The sequence below is a fragment of the Barbatula barbatula genome (assembly GCF_947034865.1).
Source record: "Barbatula barbatula genome assembly, chromosome: 6".
Taxonomy (NCBI): domain Eukaryota; kingdom Metazoa; phylum Chordata; class Actinopteri; order Cypriniformes; family Nemacheilidae; genus Barbatula; species Barbatula barbatula.
In genome coordinates, this window is record NC_136765.1 from 19,691,328 (window position 1) to 19,716,017 (window position 24,690).

Here is a 24,690-nt window from a genome sequence, read left to right on the forward strand (position 1 = left end):
TATTTCAAAGAATGGTTGTGTTTTCGTTCTTCGTGAAAGGTTTTTGGAGTGGACTTATTTTCTCTTAAGGATTTTCTGTAAAGCAATCAATAATAAATGTTATGACATGTATTTGATATCATTGTATATACTTCAATCCTTTTGATGGTTCTTTGCAGATCTAAATGAAAATTTCAAGCCAAAACGTTTATTAACACTGTGAAAAATGTTTTGGATTCATCTCAATCTGGTTCCATTAAAAATTTTTGTTAATTCAATTTAAAAATATTAGTAAAAACCACTAATTTGCATCAAAGTTAAACAATATTTTTAAGTTGAAATAAAGCACAATTTTAAGGCAACCAGGTAACTTTTTTTTTGGTTGAATCAACAAAAAAAATTCTACAGATTTTTTTTTTTTTGTAATATAGTAATATTTCACATATAAATACATTTCGGCATTTAGGAGACGCTTTTATCCAAAGAAATAGGAAACAATAACGGGATATATCAATGATATGCAGTACACTACAATATAAACTGTTCTTATAGATCTTAAAAATGTGTTAGAACCATTTGCCTTTGAATGTTAAAGAGTAAAAAAAAAATATTTTTGATATATATTTCCACATTTGGTTTATGGAGTGTCCAAAACTTTCAACTAATAATAGGCTTTTCATTTTCTAATAATAGGCTATTATTACCTTCCTTCTTGACTGACTCTCAAATTATTCATTAGGCGATGAATCGGTCTTATCCCCTCCTTTCTGTCAGCCTATTCTGATCTGATAGGTAAGATGGTCTGGTCTGCTGTGATTGGTCTACCGCGTGCTGTGTCGCAAATGGAACATACATCGGGCAATACGCAAATCCGACCCGGAACTGAAATTAAAACGACGGACGACTCGTTTGAGTTATTCAAAGTCAACTCCTTTATATCACAAGCCAATAACTTTATTTGTTTACTTTCGGCTTTACAGCTTGGCAGACAGCTTACATTCACATGCAAGCAACATTACGCATGAAATGTAATTTCATGACATTATAACCTTTACTCTTTAAAGGGGTCATTTGACTTTAGCCGACTAAATTCGGCTTAAACGAATATTTTTGTTTGCTTTAGATGTAATACAATGTGTATACGATTTAAGGTTTAAAAACGCTGTGTTTTCCACATACCGTGCTTGTTTGTATCTCCTCTTTGCTCCGCCTCTCTGAAACACATTGATCATTTACAAAGCTCATGGCTCTGAAAAGCGAGGTGTGCTATAATTGGCCAGTTCACTAGTGGGTAGTGATTGGTCGAATACCCCACGGAAATGTATCGCCTCTTACCATATTAGGAACATCAGGTTCCAAAACTACTGACAGGTGATAAAATGGCATAGAAAACAACAACATCAAACTCAACCCGTGTTAGTCCGTAACAATGAAAATATCTTTAACAATGAAAATATAATTACAGGCCGCGAATCTGAAGCGGCAGACAGTCCTTACAGAGTTTTAACTTTTGGATTTGCCTCACTTTTTTACAAAAGCTTCCGGTCTTGCATAGCCGGTCTTGATCTCTCCCAGATTCGTGAAGCAATCGTTGGTGAAATGCTCTGCACAAACATGAATATTTGGATTGTACTTCTCTAACAGTGTTGAAAATAAAATGTAGCCATTCGTTTTCTGTTGTGTCGTCTTTTGGCAGGACAAACAAAGAAGAACTATTTTCACAATGAAAACACATTGTCTCCGCGACATGGCTGCGCCGGCGACAGTACAATGAGATTTACAAGACAGCCCACCTTGCGTTTAGATTTGGGTCAATTCGTGTTGCGAACTGACGTATATTCGCCGGGGTGTGGTTACATGAGGCATTTAAGGCAGGTCTGGGTGAGCATTCGCTTCTAGAACAAATATATATTTTGTTCCGACACTTTTTTTTGCAATTTTACGTGCAATATACATGCATGGGCAACTTATAACACACCAAAGACAAAGAAAAACACGTATTTCTGTCAAATCACCCCTTTAACAGCAACACTTTCATGAAACACGCTTTATACCATCTGTTTCCCCGGACAATTATAAATATTATATTACATGTCTTTCCCTGCGCAAACCGATGGTTTCAGTGAGAGACCTTGACTGAACAAAAGATGACTCTACATTCACCAGTTTATTTTGAAAACATTCTTATTGCAAAGTGCTGTTTGTAAATCTTACCATACACAAAAAGCAATATTCTCACAATCTTCAATTCAGTCATTTTGATACATCAAGTACATAATGGCACGTGATCATATAAGAGTTTAGAAGTTGTTTTCAATCTACCATGGATTCCGGCTTTTGTTTGGAATGAAACGGTGGTTTATTTTCACAGAGAACATTTTTAGTCCTTCAGCAATGAGTTATAATGTATGAGACATTGAACCATAACCTGTTCTATTCAATGAGATTTTTATATTAAGAAGTGGCCACTTAGCTCCTGTGTCCTGTGAAGAATGAATGATTTAGTTCAAATGCCACTGTTTTCTTGCACAAGGAAGACATATGATTGGTGGATTACTTGAAATCAAGGACATCTTGTGACTGAATGGACCTATGTGACTGACATTTGAGAGAACAGCGCGTGAAACAATTGAAACTGAAGATCTGGGGGTCTTAAAACGAATTGACATCTTGTCCGAGACTAAAAGATAGTAATTAAAAGACACTTTTGGGGAGGACACATTTGTATCTAACAACTTTTAGGTTGTTTCTTGGAACTTACAACATGTTGAAAGATTTAAAGGAATAGCCAACTAAAATACAATTATTTATATCCTCATGTGGTTATCTACTGTATACAATGTTTTTCATTCTGTTGAGCACAAAAATATATGTTTGTTTTTTCAGGGAGTAAAATTTAATTTCAACCAAAGGCGTCATGTTTCAAAAATACAAACATGTCACCGTTTACTTTCATTTAAATGAGCAAGAGTTACCAGTGTTCTCCATAAATTTTCTTTTTGTGTTACAGAAATCATACAGGCTGGGAATATCATAAGGGTGAATAACATGAATGCATCATATACAGAACATCATAGTTTACTATTAGAGAGTTTAAAAGCAAAACTTTGTCTTACCTTTATGGGTATTTACATATATAAATTGGTATTTATATATTTTAATTGGGTGAAATTATCTTACGATCCAAATTAGACAAAAAAAATCTGATTATATCATGTTTACGGCTGCGAGAAAATTTAAAGAGTCACCACTGCCCCCTAGTGGCTGTTTTAAGAGTAGCCGTTCTCAGTGCTTTGGGTCTACAATTTACAAACCAGGCATTGTACTTCAATTTAGGCATGCCCGAGTTTTTTTAATCACAAATAAAAAGTAGAAAATAATAACGAAATTAATAAATAAAACAAATAGGGCACAGGAATTTAGCTTTTAAAATGTGACAATGTTCCAGATTTGGATTACATTTCAGGTGTTGTATTGAACGCTACAAGTAAAAATGAGGTGGTTAAATATCATTCACTGTCCATTTGTGGGTTCTTTTTCCACAACTAAGAGTACTTTACTCGCCACTAAAACATCATCCTCAACGGTCCCCGCCCATTTGTGGCAGGTAAGTATTAATAAAAGGATTTTATTATGAAAACCCAGCAATTACAGTTAGCCTAAAGCACTCTCATTGAGGATCCAAACCCATCTGAATATGAGTCTAAACGCAAAGCCCTTCGGATTCAATTTATACAATCAGCAGGGGTGTACGTGTTATTTTAACAGAGGAGCAACTGGAGGACCACTCAACTTAAAACAGGACAAGGTCCGTGTGTGTGTGCATGCGAGCGAGCGTGTGTGTGCGTGCGTGTGAGAGAGAGTGAAAGAGAGAGAGAGACATAGTTGGAAGGCATCAATGAGGTGAGATCATCAGAACTTGGCTGGTTGCTACGGTGATAGTAAGAGGGTATCTCTCTGAAAATGCCCCTTCAGATGTACCACCCACACATAGCTCTGTCGCCAACAGAATCATGATCTACAAAATAAGGCGCTTGACACATTTTGTTGAACATGTTGAAGCACATGTTCACGTCCCTCTTTCAGGTAATCCTGTAATTATTTTAATGTCTAATTATTTGTTTATGTATAAGAAACACCCACATCTAACTAATACAAGGGCCTTGAAAACTGAGATGAGGGCTGAAAATGTTTAGCAGGGACTGAGCTAATACCTCCAGTAGACGATGCTGATGGTATTGTATAAAGTAGGCCAAAATGGTTTTTATTATGAATAAAATGCGAATCTCATTGCGACTCAATATGCGACCAAATGTATTTCTCTGTTTTTCAACAAACATAGCATTTGAGATGTGGTGCAGTGAATCTGTGACCTTTTAGAAATATAACCAATGATGCACAAATATCCACAATTAGATTTTGTTAGAATAAAGTTTAACTATGGTATTTTTAGGCACTTTGTTTCCACATATTTGGCCCACAAGCCCAGAGAAACAGCTATATACGGTTGTGACCACATATATCAGGATTACTAGGAACACCAGAACTTTGTAGCAAAGTCACATGCAAAGCTTGTTTTCAAAGTTTCCATTCTGTTGTTCATCACGTGAATGGTGAAATATAGATGCTGTCTTCTAGACATTTCTTCTGACAAGCTACAGTAATTACCGGCATCAGAAATCTGTGTTATCATTACCACTGTGCTCAATGACGAAATAAGAAAAGAGGAAGAGAAATAGAGTGACAGAAAGAGAGACGAGTGTGTATTTGAGAGGATTCGGCCCCTCCTCTTCACATGGCATGGTTTAATTCAGATTCTAACACTATAATGCAGTTGCACCCTGAACTGAAGCCTACAGATTGTCCTGATGGGTATTGTGAGTTTTGATGGCTTAAATGAGCAAAAAGTCAGTATGAATGGAGATGCACTTTGTTAGTGTCACCATAAAAATGGCAGCATGCCTTTTTAATGCCTTATTTTCACAGCTCTGATTATAGGTTGGGTATTCAAACAAGTGAATGAGAAAACAATGAGCAGGCAATCAGGACTTCATAAAGTAGGGAGCGACATGGGATGGATTAATAAGCGCGCGTCATGCGCGTACGCACTCGAGCGGCCTTTAGAAATGACACTCATGCGTGTGACATGTTAAAAGAGGCCTTGCACTTTGAGCTGAGATGTGAAAAGGATCAGACGACCGTTAACGTGTAATTTAGAGCCCAATCTGACTGCTGTTTGCACAAAAGCAACAGAAATTCTGGCAACGTCAATAGAAAGAGATGCTTCGCGTGTCACGGCGACCCTATCACACAGACAGACGGATGCCTTATACACCCACATGTCACATATGAACAACAGTAACCAATTTTGATGCCAGCGTTAAACAGATTCTCAATGAGAAGAATGGTATCACGAGAGAGAAACTTTAGAGCTAATGGACATAAGACATATGTTGGTTTCCTATAGAGAGAATTGTAAATCATAAAATTAATCAGCATACTTGTGTGCAATTTTATAATTGCACAGACTATTTAACTCCCCATAAAGTGCTAGTGAATTCAAAATGTACAATTTAGAGGATGATGGAAAGTAGTTTTGGAGAATTCACTGGTTTGACACATCTGTGATGGTAATGGCATTTTGGGGACTGAGTGGGAAGAAATGTGGCATTTCGGTACATTTGGAGGCTCTTTTGACAGTATACTATATGTTAAGGCTGTAAACTGCCTGTACAACTGCATCATACATTAATGTATAAAATCAATAATGATACTGGTATCTGTCACCTTTGCAACTTGTAACTGTATCTATAGCAATTAATATGTAATTTTTTGTATATTACATATGTATATTTTGAACAGTGTTGTCTATTGTATTCTTGTCTATATTCCTTGGAAAAGCATTCAACTCCATTGTACTTAAAGGGATACTCCAATCAGAAATGAAAATTCTGACACCATTCAAACCTGTATACATTTCTTGGTTCTGATGAACAGATGGAAATGTTCTGATGGAAAAATGTTAACAACTGACATTGCGGGGACATCATTTACTACTAGATTGGGAAATGATTTTGTTTCTTTTTTGTTCTGTTGATCAGAAAATGAGAAATTTTGAAGAAAACTGTTCTAGGCCAACTTTGACCACCATTTAGATTTTTCCTACTATTGTAGTCAATGATGTCCCAAAAATGACAGTTGCTTACATTATTCCAAATATCTTTCTTTGATTAAATAAAAATTATTACATATTTGGAAGAATGTCAGAACCAAACAGATCTCATGGCACAGTAGGGAAAATAAATACTGTGGGAGTCATGAAGAATAACATCTGTTTGCTTACGGACATTCTTCCAGATATCTTCCTTTGTGTTTAATAGAACATAGAAATGTATACTCCAAATCCAACTCGGTTTAGCAGGTAATGAAAAGGAAGATGTGTGCTAAGTATGTTCTTCCCAGCAAAAAGCACTCTTTCAGTAAGCCTATGTATTTTGGTGAAATGGGCTGTGAAAAAGGGACTTTCACAGTGAAACTGCAGACAGAAGTGATGATATACTGCCATCTTTTGCCCAAAACATAATATACAGAAACATGTTATGGGACTGTGGTGTCAGGTGATGGAGAACTTTACTTCTTTAAACAGTACTTTATTAAGAATACATTTATTTATCTTTAATTTCGATATTTATTTGCTCGGGTTTCTCGTCTGTACAAATAATGGCAGCAAAATTGAAAAATACAAGTTTTAATGGCAGAGAGGGTCAGATGGATAGATCTTTGACACGTATTTAACACAAACAAACGAGGGGCGAATGTTAATCATGGTATGAATAATATTCATAAAATATTATACTAACTAAGCTATAAAATTCTTCGTCGCTATTTTAACATATAGTCAGGGCTAAAGGTTAAAGATAAAATTACGTGTGTGCATAACATAACGAGAGAGAACATGAAAATAAGAAAGAAGCGTCGCATTGTGTCACTTATAAGCGCAAAACATTTGCTCATAGTCACGTGGGAGGAAACCCTGGAAAAGCTCGTAGTAGCCCAGTGCACGCGCCGGTCAAAATATCTACAATGAAAAAATGTCAAAATGAAAAGGTTGGGCTTTATCTTTATATAATTGCAGAATCTATAAGTACAGACATAGACTCGTGTTTTACGAATATATAACTTACTTTACTTAATTCATATGTGACGTAACGATAGGAACTTTGTCAAAACACATGCATGTGATGACTACAGACATATTGACTAAGTTACACGCTTTCAAAACCGTGTTTAATACAATGTGTCGTTAGATTGGCATTTATAATGTGTTTAATGTTATTATTTTGATTGGAACCGGAGAGTGTGTGATTGTTAATTCGATACTATAGACTGTTTGTAAAACGCGTTATTGTACGTTACTCTAAATGGAATTATCCCCCAAAAAGTTAAGATCTGTTTGCTCAACGCGTTGGTCGCACGAGTCGTTCACTTTAAACATTTCCATGTTTTAAAAACATGCAGTGCTGCAGGTTTAGTGTGTACGTAAGTAAAATGTTTGCTGGAGCGCGTGGGCGTGTTGACAGATCCCTTTAACACATTCACGTTAGTTCCTGCTTTTTTACTGCGATGTGTACACCTAAAATTGTTAACATCTTCCATACCAATGCAGTTATTCATACCAATGTTGTTCAAATAACATGCTTCCTGCATACGTACACACATGCAATACAATAATGGGAATTGGAGTATTAATAGTGCGCTGCAGTACTCACGCTTCAACGTGAGGATTTGGCAACCCTACGTTGAAACGTTTGGCCAAGCTTACGATTGGCTGTCGGTGGAATTGACCGGTGACGAGAGTGAGTGTGTGATTGGCTGTCGGTTGAAAAGAGAAGGCGATACGACGGTGTACGATTGGCAGCCGTCATAACAGATCGGCTGTTGGCGGAACTGAGGGCGATAAACTCGTGCGTGTGATTGGCTGCCGTCATAACAGAGGGACCTGTTCGGCTGTGTGTGATTGGCTGAAGTGAAGGACGGAGGCGAAACGTTGTGCCGATCAGCTGGTCTCTGCAGATATTCTGACTCCTGCAAAACATTGTAGAGAGGAAAAGTGCTGAATGCCAGAATCACCGGGAGGAGAAACACACACAGGCCCCTGCGGAACAACCTGACCCAGCGCGTTAAGATCTGTACCGGGCCTGCCAACTGATTCAGCCGAGAAAAGGACTGCAGTGTATTATCTTCGGTCTCATCTCTCTGTTTTCCTTTGCTGTTTCACATTTCAGTAATGCGAAAGCGGAAAAACAGCGCAGATCATGACAGCTCGTTTACGTCTTCACTGCTGGACGACAGATCCGATCTAAAGCATTGCAACAAAAAGACAGACGCCGGGTCTGAAGCAGAAGGTTCGGGGAAAGCGATGGGAAGACGTTACAAAAGGTTAGACTGACTCCATAACCAATATTACACTTACAGCTGGTGTAATCTAAACAATGTCATTGATGAAGATATATATATATATATATCTTTTTAGTCATTCGAAAAGCTTGCTCAAAACGTGCTTTGCTTTTGTTTTAGTTTTTCATACATTACAGTCATTATCTCAACATCATGAATTCCTAGGTGTGACATTATAAATATTACTTTTGATTGGTATTGATATAATAGTGCCTTTAAACTGTGTTGAGGTGTGAAACCACAGATGATTCTTAACTTTGATTCAATCAGATTCTCATGATTCTCTTTGATACTGTTACTGATGCTTCAAAACAAGCAAAGCAACTTTTGGGTGTGAAGTGATTATTTCATTGTATGCGAGTTCCCTGCAGATGCTGTCAAGTTCGGGATATTTGTGTATTGCATGGAGACTACATCTTCGTTGTTTGCAGGCTAGTCACAACATCTCAAGAAACATCATTTAGGTTTTATTTTGTTAAAAGATGAGTTTTTTTGTCAGGCTCAGTATTTACGTGCACGTGCTAGAATATGTGCTTGATATTTAGTTGAGGTTTTTGGAGTGATGACATTATTTTGAGTGGCCACCTGCTCAGAGGATGGTACTGGTCCAGCAATATGGCCGCATAGAAATTGCATGCTCAGCATTAAAGCTGCCAGACATTGTGCTGCCAGATCGTGTAACTACTATCCACTTCCTCGTGACGAGGCCCAGACAGAATCTGCAGACAGGTTTTGTGCTTATTTTGTGGAAAAATGTGAAGAAATAGCTTAACACATTTGACCATGTTTAAAGAGGGTACCATACTTGCAGCATAGTTATATAATTAATTTACTATTTCAGATGTTACTTTAATCAGCATATCTAGATGTATTGAAGCCATTCCAGTCTATTGTCTGTTGGATTTTAACCAAATAAAACCTCAGTTGTCATCAAACTGAAATGTGAAAGATTGACAGCATGACAATACACATGAAAACTGAGAAAAATCGAGGTTATCACATGAAAATACTTTTTGGACTGAACTACATACATGTACAAATACCACTGTTGTATTGCTTAAAAGTGAATATGAACTTGTTTTCTTTGCAGTATTTGAGGTTTAAAAAAAAACGTTTCTGTTATTTCGACCAGTTTCTCTAGTTAAAATAAATGAAAAATTAACCTTTTTTATTTTGGAGAAATATTGTTCACAGAATGAAACAAAAAAGGTTATTTTACCTAAAGGCATACCTATAAATGGTAAATTCAGAAAACCTGAGAGTAGGTTTTAAAATTGTCTCTTACTTTTTTCCATGGCTGTTGATTTAATAATAAATAGACATATCATTTATAATTTAAACCCCGCATAAATCTTATTAACCTTCTGCTGAGATCTGCAGGTGCCGATTGGTTTGGATGGTTTCCTGTTAGAAAAGTAGTTTCTACAGCTTTATTGATAACAACATTATATCAGGATTCTTGGCTGGCCCCCACATGTAAATAAAGAGTGGTTCTGAGTAAATTGCCTCTCACCTTTGACCTGGGAGGTCAGCTACAGTCACTATGCATTGGGGTCATGTTGTAAAAGGAGTATGCTTTGATTTATTTGGTTTACAGTGAGATTACATGATGGAGCAGTCACACCTCTTAACTAAAATACTTAAACTCAATATTTCAGTCAGCTGATGACTGTTAGATGCCAAGAATTAAGAAACATTCCTAGGCTCCCGTTGCAGAAGACGACTTTACCATGAAATACAATCAGGAAATGGTACTTTAAAGTTTTACCGTCGCTCCATGTTTGAAATTAAACGCTTCTCTACTATTGCAGTACTGTATCCAGGGCCGGTAACCGGACCCTCCTCCGGTTCTGTACGGGTCTGGGGTATTGAGTGCTTTGGCTGCTCATGTGTCCTGGTTGCAATGACCCTTGTGCTGAAGGCTGGGTTCAAGGTTAACAGTGTCTTCTCAGGTTTGATTCACAAGATAAGCTTAGCCTGTGAAATTAAATTTCGCAAATTTGTCTAGAGTTTCATGCAAAGGCTTGTTTGATTGCGTTCTCTTGTTCTGTGCCAAATGTCAAGATGTCTAGCTCGGGGAGGGGTGGACTTACCCTTTAGCCTAAATAAAAAGCCCCTGCATCCTTTAAAACCATGTCAGATTGTTCAAATTGTTCTGGTTAGTTCTTGATTTTATCCTGGATGCATGAGCTCCAGATCAAACCCAGACCCAAGAGGCATCTAAACGTGACAAGTTGCGCTCTCGTTTTAGCCCGTTTAGTGTGTCAGGTTTGATAGAAAGTGTCTTTTTTAGTTTCACGAAAACTGAAATGAAACTGGTCACCAATTTAGGACTTATTTTGGTGTTCTTGTAGCTCACTTGGTGAAGCATTGTGTTAGCAGCACAAAGTTAATTCTCAGTGAACACACATACTACACTACAATAAATGCATTACTTTTGTATCAGTTTTTATCTGCAACAGTTTTTATTAGTATGTGTGTGGTCTAGGGTTCAAACCCATGACCTTTGCACTGCAAAGCAACACAATGCTTTAGGAAGTAGCAAGTCGGCAGACAGGGTTCTTATATAAAGGAATACTAGGTTGGTGAAATGGCGAGTTGATTGTAACCCATCTGAAGCACACTGATTCACACTGAAGCTCTGTAGGGCAGTCAGAGACGCTCTTAAGGGTGAGTGAAAGAAGAGATGACTGAAAGAGAGGAAGATGTGATAGAGGGGAAGTGGAGAGCCCGAGAGTCATTTTTCACCCTCCAGAGTGCTACATCTACAGTTTCATGTGTCCTTCATATGGCCGTCGCAGCTGATCTCGGGCCATTTACATTTTGCTGTTCAAGTGCTTTGTGGGGGAGGTAAAGACCTATTCTCAAGACAACATGAAATCGAAATTGAACTTTACTTTCTCAATACATTTCCCTTGTTAACTCATGCACAGGTCAGCGAACATCATATCAGAGGGAAAATATTGTATTATGTTTCTTGTACGTGATAATGTATAAAGTCAAAACAAACCACAGTATGCTCAATAACTGTCAGACGTTTTTTTTTTCTTGTGGATGATATCTTAAGTCACATTTAGATGTTTAATTTGTGTTGAATGAAATGAGAAACGAGAAACATTACATCAAGCTCCAGTTAACTCAATGCTTATATCAGAAGTGTGTTTTTTAGCTTTGTATAAAACCAGGAAGGCACTTCCAGAAGTCTCACACCGTGTCTACACCGGATGAGACACGGCAAAAGACCTTAGAATGCCATTAGAACCCATTATAATTTTAAATTTCCACACTTGTTTCGGCTCATTGAGAACAAGTAGGTTGTCATGTCGCGTCCGGTGTAGACAAGGTGTAAGTGTATCTCTGTGTCTCATAAAGAGGCTGGTCTATCAAACGTGTCATAATCCATTACTCATAACTGTAGCACGAGTTTGTGAAAGCGCTCCACTTTTGCTCTACTTTTACTCCATTCTTGTTCTCTTCTTCAGTCCTCTCGGCTTATAAACTGTATCTCAAATCTAATCCTCTTAAAGTGTCTGATTAATGAAATGTCAGTCAACATAATACGTGAAAAGTGTCTCCTATGCTTTAATCTTGTTACAATCTTTTATTTTAAATTAAAAATGAAATATTTAGTCTGTTCAGTCGTGGGTTTGATTTACAGTCACAACAAGTCTGAAGTCTTGTTGAGCAAGGTCACTAGCAGGGTTAGGAAGGATTTGGCAGTCAGTGATCTAAGTCCAAATCAGGATATTTGGACCATTGATCCGGGCTCTTAAAGCATATGCTATGCCAACATCTTCCACTTAGTAGCTGGTGTCTGGTACCTACAGACGTTACACAAGACTTTGGTGTCTGACGGAAAAGTCTTACAGAGAAGTGTTCAAACTGTATAGTATTCCTGGGATCTGTGCATCCTAGAATGAAATGGTAATTATTTAATATTTCAAATGGTATGTATAATGATGACTAGCATGAGCAAGGTCTTAGGGTTAGGGAAGTTTTGTTTGGTATTAAAAAAAAAGCTTTGAATTAGTTAAATTTTACATAGGGCGGTGGTAGGTGAGTGGCTTAAGATCTAGGCTAGTGCATGGTGGGTTTCCAAGTAGGATCCAAATTAATCCCACAGCACTCTTTATAAATTCAAAGTTGTGCAGAATGTGGGGACAATCCCAGTCTGCCCTACAGGACACATTGAAATGGAAACGCCTAGTAAGTAACCAAGTTGCTTTCCCTTTTTAAGTGAATTTACTTCTGTGTATGTTTGCCACAAAATAAGACCAGTGAAGAACAATTGTGGAAAAGTGCACAATTATTATACTTATTTTCCTGTGCTTAACACTATTGATTTGTAATATTAAATGTTGTTTCTGTTGCTATTGTATACAATGCTAAAGTTATTATTTAAGTAATCTTACTTTGGAGTACAGGAGGACTTTATTGCCTGCATACATTGTGCATCTGCTGTCTGCTGAATGACCTTAAAATAACCCGATCATTTATTCATGTCGTATCAGACGTGCATTTAGGGTCTCACTTTTCCTGCATGGTTAATGTTGGGTTTGCATTACATCTATTATCCCAACAGCTATTTACCAGATTGTGTTCTTTTATAGTAGCTTTATTTAATATTGGGCAATGGCATTGCACTTGTTCAAAAACTTTGATCCTGACAATTGAAATGTCACAAAAGGGTGTAAAAATATCCAATGAATGCTATAAAATGTGATTCACAAGTCACGACTAATGGAATATCCATAAGAATGTGATATGCTTTTTAGGTCCTATTCACATTTCACGTCTATTCCATGTGCTTATTCGTTATTTTAAAAGTAGAGGCGCAGCATGCGTTTTCTAGGCATATCGAGATGGAAATAGTTACGCTCGCGGGTCAGTTGAAGAGAGAATGCGTTGCGGCTCGCATTTCTGTGCGTTTTTAGACGTGAAATGTGAATTAGAGTTTATAAATATAGCATGACGCCTGCCACATCTAAACTCATCCGTTAAAAATCTCTCTCATCTCTATTTTAAGACATCTAGTTCTCTTTGTGATTTCAAAATGTGTCATTTGTGTGTATGGGAGTTGTTAAGATGATAATTTTTAAGGACTTCCGTCAAATGCACGCACACCATAAAATAAGCTTTCCTGTTTTTTGCTTGCCTTCTCAAAATATCCTGAACTGTAGTGTACTCGATTGGCATCTTCCTGTTCCTGTAACATCTCAGTTCAGAAACACTTTGTCCCATTGCGGTCAGGAGTCCTGATGCCCAGACAGCCGTAATATTGCCCATATGGTGGTGGATCAGCATGGCTTAACATATTAGTGTTACCCTGGAGGTGTTGGCGCTTTTGACCAAATGCTCGCTGTGGGCATGTACAGTATCTGCTTTTTAGAAACACTATCGTAAAAAGCTTCTCACATGATGTTCGTGATGTCGTGATGTTCTAGATGCTCAAGCATAGAGGCTCACTCAACACCTCCACATTATCTGTACAGTACAGTAATTACTGTTCCTGCAGACAATATCTCTCTCTCTCTTCATCACAATCACCTTTCACTCGTATGTGCACACAAACGCTGCCTCACACTTGGACACACACACCCTGAGATCAGTCCTTCCATGACTCACTCCCAGGTGACCACGCTGTGTCTCATCGCTGAAGGGAACTCAAGTTCGGCAGTCTGCTATTTTTATTTGAACCTGAAATATATTAAAGCGTTTAATCTGGCACATTGAGTTTCTGTACTAGATGATGCAAGTATGTGTTTCTTAATCCCATTTCCCCTACTCACTTTGCCACCCGTTTGAAAAAGGGATACCAGAAAAATTCTTGAATACAATCTCTTATAGGCTATACTCCCCTGACATACACAAACTGGTTTTTAGATTGATCCTCCTCTTTTCGGTATGAATGGGAAATTCTATCCCTTTTGCAGTTGTTAGCTCTTTTGTTAGCAAGTCATGCTAGTCTGTCAACTTGGCATCTGAGCGGGTTGGTCTTTGTTTGGATCATCTTAGTGATGGGGGGGTACTGTAGCTGTAGGTCAGCAGGTGTCTATGTGTTTTTAATAGTTGCCGGAACTGATCTAAGGTCAGACGGATCAAATCAGACATTCAGTTCATCACCGGACATTCTGGCTCATCATCACTTCACCCCATCTGACATATTCTTATTCCCCTTTCTATCTTCGAGCAAACATGCTTCTCTCTTATTTGTTTCTGATTGATAATCAGTTTTTTCATTATTTGTTTTATTCTATTGTTTAGGAATACATTTGAAATTAAAGCCAAACCTGCACACACACTCCCTCACACATAGAAGTTAACAGTAGAGCTCAGGGCTTAAAGTTGTTCAGGGCGAGTATGTTCCTTTTTTCTGATCTCACTTTCTCTAATTTGAATCATGACACATTATATTCACATTATATTGAATATAACAAAGCAGGATTTCATGTGGAATATCATTTAATTTGAGCTCTTCTGTGTTTGATACACATGGTATATAAAGGCAGGAGTCAGTGTTTATATAATCTCTTCTTTCTCTCTGGATGCAGGGGCGGCCTTATGTGGAGGCTGAAGAGGATAATGATCTGGGTGCTGGGAATCTACATCGCCATCCCTGTTATTATCAAACTCTGTCCATCAATACAAGCCAAATTAGTTTTTTTAAACTTTGGTGAGTGTTTTTACAGGGATAGTACATCCAATAATCAACATTTTGTCATTTCTTACTTACCCACATCATGTTCTACACGTTTTAAGACCTCCCTGCATCTTCGGAACACAAATAAAGATATTTTGATTACATCCAAGAGCTTTCCAGGGCTCCTCGTACACATCATGATAATTCTCTCTGTCAGGGTCCAGAAAAGTTCTGAAGTGTGTTTATAAAGCGCAGTGAGTACTTTATGTGCGCAAAAGAAACAAAAATAATGACTTTAATCAACTTATTCTTCTTCCCTGTCGGTCTATGATGCGCGTTCATGAGAGCACCTTGCGCATCCAGGTTGTGCTCAGAACGCTGCATGGTGCATGCACCTGCCCTCATGGATGTAGAGGTCTGCGCGGGACAGTTTTTTTCGTCCCGCTCCCGCCCGCTCCCGCAAGGTTATATTCCGCATCCGCCCGCTCCCGCCATGTATTTACTCTTTGTTTACCCGCTGTCCGCTTAGAATACATTTCTTCCCGATCCGACCGTTCCCGCTAAATTTAAATATCTTTTCCACAATATCACTTTTAAAGTTCCACTACTGAAAGAGAGAGATAACAAATAAAACTGTAGGTTGTACAAAATATATTTATTTGTATTAATCTTGTCAAGATGCTTTTAACATTTAGCCGTCAACACAAAGAACACGTGTTGCAGAAAAAAATGTTTGTTAATAATTTGTTCTTTTTATTCAAAATATAAATGTAATGTGTTTGTCAACACAGCAAGAGAAGCAGGAAAAAACAGACATCTGTCATTTAAAATTAGAAACAAAAGGACAAAACTGTTGGCTAACCATTGCCAAATTAAATCACCTTTTAACCTAACAATTTAACAAAAAAATCCCCGCCGTCGACTTCAACGTCTCTCCTACAAAAGAAAATAAAGCCTGTATAAATACAGCAACAATAACTGATAATAAATTAAATAACATCTAAAAAACTGTAAGCCTTTAACGAAATGAACGAAAACAGTTTACTTACTTGCAAAATCATATTTTTCTAAATTATTTAAAATATCCATGCAGGAAAACAATGTCACTGACTGACTGCGGCTTCAGCAACGAACGTCTCTCCTCCAAAATCCGGCCACAAATGCTGAATGCTCTCTAGGAAGGTGCACTCGTGGCCGGGATGCGGAGGACATATCTTGCAAGCTTGCTCAGAGCAGGGAACTGGAAACGATGTGAATTCCACCATTGCAAAACTTGTTGACTTGATAGTTCAAGACAAGGACAGCGCATCCGCACTTTGCTCTGCCATCTTTATTCGGTACAGCCCGCTCTGAGGAGCGTTATGCAAATGCTGCGTGCACGGACCTTGCAAAAAATGCATTACGTACGCACGCACGGGTCCATGTTTGCAGCGCATGCACAATAGTCCTAAGTGCAGACTGTAGGCCCTATTTGTGGTTGATAAGAATGAGTGCAGACATGTAGTTCTGAAAGGACGACGGGAACGGGATGTTTTTAGACCGCCCGTTCCCGATCAAATTACACCAAAGTTCCGTACCGCTACCGCATTTAATTCGGCAATGTATCCCGCGTCGCAAGAACTGTGGTCGGGTCCCGCGGTTCCCGCGGGAGAGCCGCGGGAATGCAGACCTCTACATGGATGCACCACAACATATGCGCATCTCTACATGGCTCATACATCGGGCACAACCTGGATGCACATGCATCGTGCTGGTCTTGTTAAGGGCCTTTTTTAGGTTTATTTAGGCCAGTCTTTTCTAAAATGTGTTGAATTTAGACCCATTTTGAAAAGTCTTCAATCCGCCAATACATAAACATTGGTGAGTGATAAAGGGATGGTTCACCCAAAAGTTGAAATTCTGCCATAATTTTCTCAACCTCTTGTCTTTTCAAACCTATGACTTGCCATTGACTTCTCTTGTATGGACACAAAACCAATGCAAACCAATGCAAGTCAATGTTGTTTGGTTATCAACATTTTTCAAAACTTCTTCATTTGTGTTCTGCAGAAGAAAGTCACACCCTTATGTCAGTTTTAAATGACTTAAGGGTGAGTAAAGGATGACAGAATTTTCAGTATTCTGTGAACTATCCCTTTAGTCCATAAGACCAGTATTTGTAAATGTCGGTGAGTTTAAAAAATAATGGTCATTGCAGAAGTTTACGTTGACGTGTACATTAAACCCATCGGTTGGTTTTCATTATCTTTTGCTGCTTGTAGTGTAGTGCAAGGACAAGCTTAGGGCATTTATCCTCAGGGAGAATTTAGTATCCAAGGTGAGATTGTTACAATGCATTTTCCCTTGTGAAATGTTCGATGTTGCTTGAGCAGCTCTAAACACATATTCTAGTCACAACAAACAAAATCTTAATCAAATAAAATGTTTTGAATTCTAGACATGATAACTGCACACTGGGATTCCCAAGATTATTAAAAACTCAAACAGTCACACTTGTGAATTTTTTTTAAATTAGTTTTCAACCTGTAAGTGTAGACCTGCAATTTCAGCTTTCTCTTCCAAGTATTTACACCTGAACACCTGTTTTGCAACATATATGTTTTTTTTATATTTTAACTTCATTACACAACATACATGTATGGTTTGGGTCATAATCAGCCTTTTTCACAACCCCAAAGACAGACATCATTCATTCGTAAATCTAAACAAGTACAGACTCTGTTCATCTCTTTGCACCTGTCTCACTTTAACACCCTCTCAAAGCCTGTCTCTCTCACACACGTGTCTCAGTCCTGTCTTACATCATCGGAATATTGCAGTATTCTCATGTGATGTTGAGATGTACTTAAATTTCGTGAGCACCATTAGCCTTTTGTTGGTCAGAAATGTTGCTTCTGTCAGCTTACTCAATGTTCTGCTTCTGCTTGCATTCTTGTCGTATAATGAAAAAACTCTAAAAGTGTGATTGTAAGTGTTTGTGTGTGCGCTTAGTTGAGAGCGAGAAATCTGTGACTCAGGTTGTTGAACTTGAACTCATCAGTCTGCTATAGAAGCTTGTGGCACGCACACGCTTTCAGTTCCTTTACTCAACCTTTGAGGACATTTATTCTAAATGACACATTGCTTTAAATAATAATGACTTTGCCTCTGTAACAACCTTTTTATCTGAATTTAAAACAATTTCTCTCGCTTTCTTTTTCTAGTACGATTACCGTATTTTATAGACCTGAAGAGGCCGCAGGATCAAGGGTTAAATCATACACACAACTTCTACCTACAGCCAGAGGAAGGAATCAACATTGGAGTGTGGTGAGAACACGGTCCACCCTGCCTCTTCCTCACCTTTATCCTCTGACAGTGTCTTTCTGTCCTCTCTTTACCCTGCACTCTTCTATTTCTAGACTGTCCCCTATGGCAATGGCGTCTGAAGGGCATGGAAAATTCCTATAGTTATTGAAACGTAGCCTGTGGCTCAGTGTTTATGTAAATACATAGTGACACATAGGTCTGCAAGGGCCCGTGGCTGCTTGGGTATTTGTGTCCTGGCGTGTGTCTTTGTGTGTGTGTGCGGCCCGTGGGGTTGACTTTTAGTGGGATGGGCAAAATAAGCCTCTTGGTGCTGATGCTGTAGTTTTCTCCTTCTAAATACACTCCAATGGAAAAATGAATTCAGTATTTAACAGGAAAGCCTGTGATCTTTAGTATGAACTCTTTTCATTATTTATCGCTAAAATAAAATCTACTCTGTCAATCATTTCATGTGGATATTAAACCTCAAATTTTATATTCTCTCAGGCATACTGTACCTGTGGTGATGTGGAGGAAAACTCAGGGTAAAGATGCTGAATGGTTTGACAAAAGCTTCCAGTCCAATCATCCTGTCATCCTTTATCTCCATGGCAACGCAGGGACGAGGTACACAACCATTGTGCACATGTGATCAGTACCTTGATGAAGATCAATCACAAATATGTGACACTGCCTGTGAAAATGTTTGTGATTTATTGTTTTCGTAGCCTGAATCTCACAGACTGGGTCACAAATGTTCTTAAGATGAGTTATTGTAAATATGGTTTATTAATTGTGACATCTTCGTGTGTGCGTGTCTGTGGCCTCGTTCTTATATACGTGCGTGTGTGTGTGTTTTAGAGGAGGAGATCACAGAGTTCAGCTGTACAAGGTAAATAAAACACCCCTCATTTGTTGTTCCTCGCTCCTTTTGTTTCACATTTATTGAATATCACAATGTGTTAAAAAAATCTACTTAACAAGTGATGTCACTTCCTCTGCTGTTTCCGCAGGTTCTCAGTTCATTAGGTTATCATGTAGTCACGTTCGATTATAGAGGTATGTTTGCTGTGATTTATGCATTATCGTAATATGCATGTAATGATGTCAGTTAGAATCAACTGTCAGATGATGTTTTAAATCATATGTGTTTTTCACAAGGTTGGGGCGACTCTGAGGGCAGCCCGTCCGAGGAAGGGATGACGTCAGACGCTTTTTTTCTCTACCAGTGGATAAAGCAGCGGATTGGTCAGAAGCACCTCTACATTTGGGGTCACTCGCTGGGAACAGGGTAAAAATATATTTTCTTTGATTTGAAATTTGTATTCCTTTGCAGAGCGAAACGTATTATTATGAATACATTTATACATTTGATTTGACAAAACCATGACTAAAGGTGGAACTTCAGTGTTCAGATGTTTCTTTAACAGAAACAGTTTATGACGCCATATATTCCTGTTTTTCCAGAGTGGCCACAAACCTAGTGAGACGTCTGTGTGACAGGGGTACGTGAACATGTATGCTTGTATAAGTGTACAGTAGGTCTACATTTTGGGAGGAATGTTTGTATTTTGCTTATGGGAATAACATTTCTCAACTTTGACCAAGACCTGTTGGTCAAAAAAAATTTGTTGAACTGACTTAACTGGATAAAGTTGACAAGTCATTTTAATACTTTAAACCCCGACTTCCTGTAGTTGAACATGGAAGAACATTGCAGTAATTTAGACTCACTTGTGTGTTTACAGGAACCCCACCTGATGCTCTCATTCTAGAATCGCCCTTTACAAACATCAGAGAGGAAGCAAAGAGCCACCCCTTTTCTATTGTGAGAAACCACACGCCCAGTACCTGCTCCCGGTGTATAAGCCATATCTCTGTCCTGACTAAAAACATTACTAACCCTGGACATTTACATGTTTATCTTTGTAGATTTACAGATATCTTCCAGGCTTTGACTGGTTCTTTTTGGATGCCATAACTGCAAATGACATACGGTTCGCCAGCGACGAGAAGTAAGTACAGTTTACTTCATCTGGTTCTGCGTGAAGTTGCATGTGAAGAATGTTTGCCTTGTGTCCACCCTGATTGTATTCTGTTTACAAAGCACATTACAGATTGGTTGAAATAATGAGTGGTCATGCTTTTTATGTATGTGTTTTAAACATTGGGGGCTTCATCCTCTTCTGAAGAACTGTTTTAGAAACATACGTAATGTGTGTATACTTATATTGCCTTTAGCATTTAGGAATATGTGGGCTGATAATTCATGGAAGTCATATTAGAATTTATTATTTAACTGACCAATACATTCTCTACGCAGTGTGCGGGACTTTTATAGAACCAAATAAATGATTTGAGTCTCTATAGGGAGGAATTAACAATTGTCAAGCACTACATGGAAAGCAGTACATTTATTACAAACTACAATATTCAATTCATAGACATTCCAAACATCTAACAGTCTACTGTAGATAAAGCATCTGTTGTGATTGGCACATCTTCTAGCAACTTTTACCTGAAAATTGTAGAAAAAGTATAGGAAATGTATGCATGTTTTCACTTTCAAACCTAATCTGGTGATAAGTGTGGAATTCCCTACTTGGAAATTAAGCATCAAGATTGTGTTTCCATGTTTTAAGGACAGGGCAATTATACCAAGGGATGGATACTTGCTTGTCGCTTATGTTTTTTTGAACACCTACATTTTGTCTTTCCTTCAGTGTTAACCACATATCATGTCCGGTTCTGATCCTGCATGCAGAAGACGACACAGTTGTGCCCTTTCAGCTGGGAAAAAAGGTAGAAGACAGACACTATCGATGTTATTTTAAAATGATGGACCAGTATACTGACTTCTTCATATCTAAATTCTGATCGAGCTGCTTTATATATTATGTACATCAATAAATCATAAAAAACCTTGAAGGTCCACTGTATGAACTTTGGTTGCATCTAGCAGTGAGGTTGCGAATTGTAACCAACGTTTCACTCCACTACTCGCCCCTCCCTTTCGAAGCTCTCAGGCGGCTTAAACAGAACAGAAGATGATGTTTTTGCTTCTTTGCCGAAAGAGATAACATGTTTACAAAACGTGCGCAGGTTATTCCATTTAGTGTTACTGTAGAAGCAACATGGCAAATTCCATGCAAGGGGAGCCACGGTGTATGTAGTTAAAAATATGGTATTCTAAGGTAATAAAAACATTACGCTTCATTATGTAAGGTCTTTATACACCCCTGAAGATTATATATATTGTATATATGTAGTTATATATATATATATTGTATTGCATTTATGTCAAAAGTCCTTCAAAAAAGACACACTAGACCTTAAAAAATGCATTCTTTAAAATATTCTTCAATTTTTGTATTTATACACAAAATGACACAATGTGAACATGGTTTGACAGCATCATGCTGTTAATACATTTGTTTTAAAAGCCTTGTATTGTTTTGTGTTTGTCCACAGCTGTATGATTTGGCCGCCCAAAGCAAGAGTTTAAATGGTCATAAGGTTCAGTTTATTCCGTTCCCAAGCTCTCTGGGATACAGACACAAGTTTATCTACAAGAGTCCACAGCTTCCAAATATACTCAGGTATGTATACTTCATAAACTGCTGCTGTCTATACTTTTCCCCCTGCCAAATGCTGGCAAAATTGTTTCGCTACATTCATTTGTATTGTATCCTATAAGGATCAGATACATGATCTGTGACATCACTTTATGTCAAGGGGTTGTTTCCACGCAGGACTGGACATTTTCCTAGGAATACATTTCCAGTAAACATTTTCAGTACGATTAGTTTTAGTAAATTTGGTAGAAACGTGAACTTGAAGAGCAGATGCTGTCAAATGTCAAAAATCGTAATTTCTCTTGTTCTGTTTTTCCTCTCCATCCTAGTGATTTCCTCAGTACGTCGCATCCGCACGTGTAGTCGTGATCATTGCCGACTGCCCTCTCTCACACCATCAGTCAAACACACACAATGTACATCATGTGTACATGGACACACACACACAAGCATGGACTGAAAATGCATCGGCGCTTTTGCATTCCTTTATTAACTTTAAAGCTAAGAAGAAACTCATCGCAGAGTAACCGAGTGATGGGCGATTCTTTTTTCGCTGCCTTCCGGTGTCATGGTGACAGATCTGAAGGGGCATCAGGGGTATGCCATATGCAAATACGCACTAAAATTAATGCTCACCAAGCCTCTTAACAACACATAAAATTAATGCTCACCAAGCCTCTTAACAACACATAAAGAACAGAAGTTTTAATGATGGCTCTGTTAAAACAAGACGTGGATCAGAGAAAAAGGGACGAAGCAGGACAACGTGCTATTTTGATGTCAACATACCTGCTGAAAAATACGTCAGTCGTCGCTGACCTTAATTCACTCCTTTGTTTTTATAAATGTACTATAACAAATTTGACCGAAGATCATGGACCAAATTTTATTCTGAAATCCTCTCAATGCGAACAGAGATGTTTTATGTTGAACTTGAATTGTAAACTAAATTGTCAATCTTTTTCTTTTTGTCTTTTCTTTTTCTCAATCTCGATTGAAGATTTTTTTGTTGGTGTTTATTTAAACTTGTTGGATTTATTTGTAATTGGATAAACCAGGATATGTTAAATTGGCATTAGTCCATCACATATATGTATGCCAGTCTTATGCCAGAATGCTTCACAACTCCAGGTGAAATGAAATGAGTTTGTATAATGAGAAATCCTCAAACGAGCTGTTTTAGATATTCAGTTTTAGTTCAATTTGCATGCCTGTTACTGATAACATGTTGCACTGTTTAAAGAGAGATGGGACGCAATGTTTGTTTGCTTTTTCCCTATGCAGATTTTCTGTGAAATGTAAATCCCGACTTTGCACATTCCGAATAAACAAGATTAATTTTTAAATCCATAAAATGTTTACTAACATGAAAAATAATTTTAACAAATGAAGAATTTGATTTATATGTATATCAATAAACGTGTAGTCAATATAATATATTGATTTATATTAATATGAAATTAAATGTCAGTGCACTCTACTTTGACATAGAAAAAAGTACATGAAGCACTGTTCATTTAAAAAATGTTTTATTTAAAGGACTCATTCTAAGGATATTTAGATACCTAATTAATATTCTTCATTAATTAAATTCAGTACGTTTTTTCATCTCTGATTGGACTATAAGCAAAGCATGTGACTTGTCCAAAGGAAATCATTGTATTTGGTTCAAATGTCACTTTTAAGTGCATCTTCCAATGTTTTGTGTTTCATTTGGTCGAACGTTTGTTGGAAGTTTTTTTTTACAGGCACTGTTCTGTAGGTGTTTAAACATGCAAGCAAGGCAATACTGAAATGGACCTTTTTGGGCACATATTTAATCAGCTCGAGCAATAATGACATATTTGATTTGCTCTCATGTTTTCTGTATATATGTGAAGGATATATTTTTGCAGTGCAATGACCATCGTTGCATATGAACACTTTTATGTGCAAATACAATTTATTCTTAATGAAGTACATTAATCAAAAGCTGTTGTATTGTTTGCACTGTGTGTCGGGTTATATTTGTCCCAGTTTTTGTCTTTAGGGCTGAAAATGATGGCAAGGTCATGTGTGCATGGCATGCAAGCGTCAATAGTAGATCTAGAATGTGCTGCAGAATCTTCAGGCTCGGTTTGTATGCTGCATATGTTCGTCCTAGAAAGAAATGGTATCACAGTAGGTTTTACACAGTGTGATGTTTGTTCATTTGGACTATACACTGAAAAATGAAATGTTTGTAAAGGACTATAAATAATGATCTAGAGAGATGCCATAATCGAAAGCTGAAGGACAACCAATAATTATAAAGAAGAAAGCAAACAAAAAATCACTTCAATATTCCATTGTACTAGAATGTAAAAAATACTTTGGATCACAGTGTGGATGTTACTGCTCTGAGATTTTCTGCCATCTTTGCTGATGTTGACCAAATATTGCATATTTAAATTGTACACTTGTTCTTTTTTGTAAAGATATTCTCCCCGGTAATTTCAAAAGCAAATTTTACTTTTTGCAGATTATATCGTGAGTGGTTTACCATGTTTGTTTTCCTCCAAGCACGTTCTGAACACATGCACAGATGTAAGTACAGTAGTAAACAATAAAGTACTGGAAGTATGTGTCATGAGTTTCTGATCTCTCGGTGTAAAACAGTGTACATATATATATGTGTTATATCATGATATGTTTAAATGTTACAAAATGTACAGTATGAAGTTTTCATATGCTGTCAGTCACCTTTTTCCTGTAGTTTACATTTCCACGTAT

The 24,690-nt window shown here is 37.7% G+C and overlaps 1 protein-coding gene across 2 annotated transcripts; it reads left to right on the forward strand.

Annotated features, from left to right (window-relative positions):
• Window positions 1–6,991: 6,991 nt before the first annotated feature.
• Window positions 6,992–24,549, forward strand: abhd12 (abhydrolase domain containing 12, lysophospholipase). 2 transcript variants are annotated; one of them, XM_079458973.1, is made up of 14 exons: window positions 6,992–7,086; window positions 8,265–8,418; window positions 14,988–15,109; window positions 18,280–18,385; window positions 18,872–18,991; window positions 19,226–19,256; window positions 19,378–19,423; window positions 19,526–19,655; window positions 19,832–19,869; window positions 20,113–20,192; window positions 20,297–20,379; window positions 21,088–21,166; window positions 21,836–21,963; window positions 22,269–24,549. In XM_079458973.1, exons 2-14 carry the CDS (start codon window positions 8,267–8,269, stop codon window positions 22,300–22,302), a joined length of 1,149 nt encoding a protein of 382 aa, XP_079315099.1. In that variant the 5' UTR covers window positions 6,992–7,086; window positions 8,265–8,266; the 3' UTR covers window positions 22,303–24,549. The 2 variants fall into 2 exon arrangements, with proteins under 2 accessions (XP_079315099.1, XP_079315098.1); XM_079458972.1 differs by lacking the exon at window positions 6,992–7,086 and having other exon boundaries at window positions 7,132–8,418.
• The last annotated feature ends 141 nt before the right edge of the window (window positions 24,550–24,690 follow it).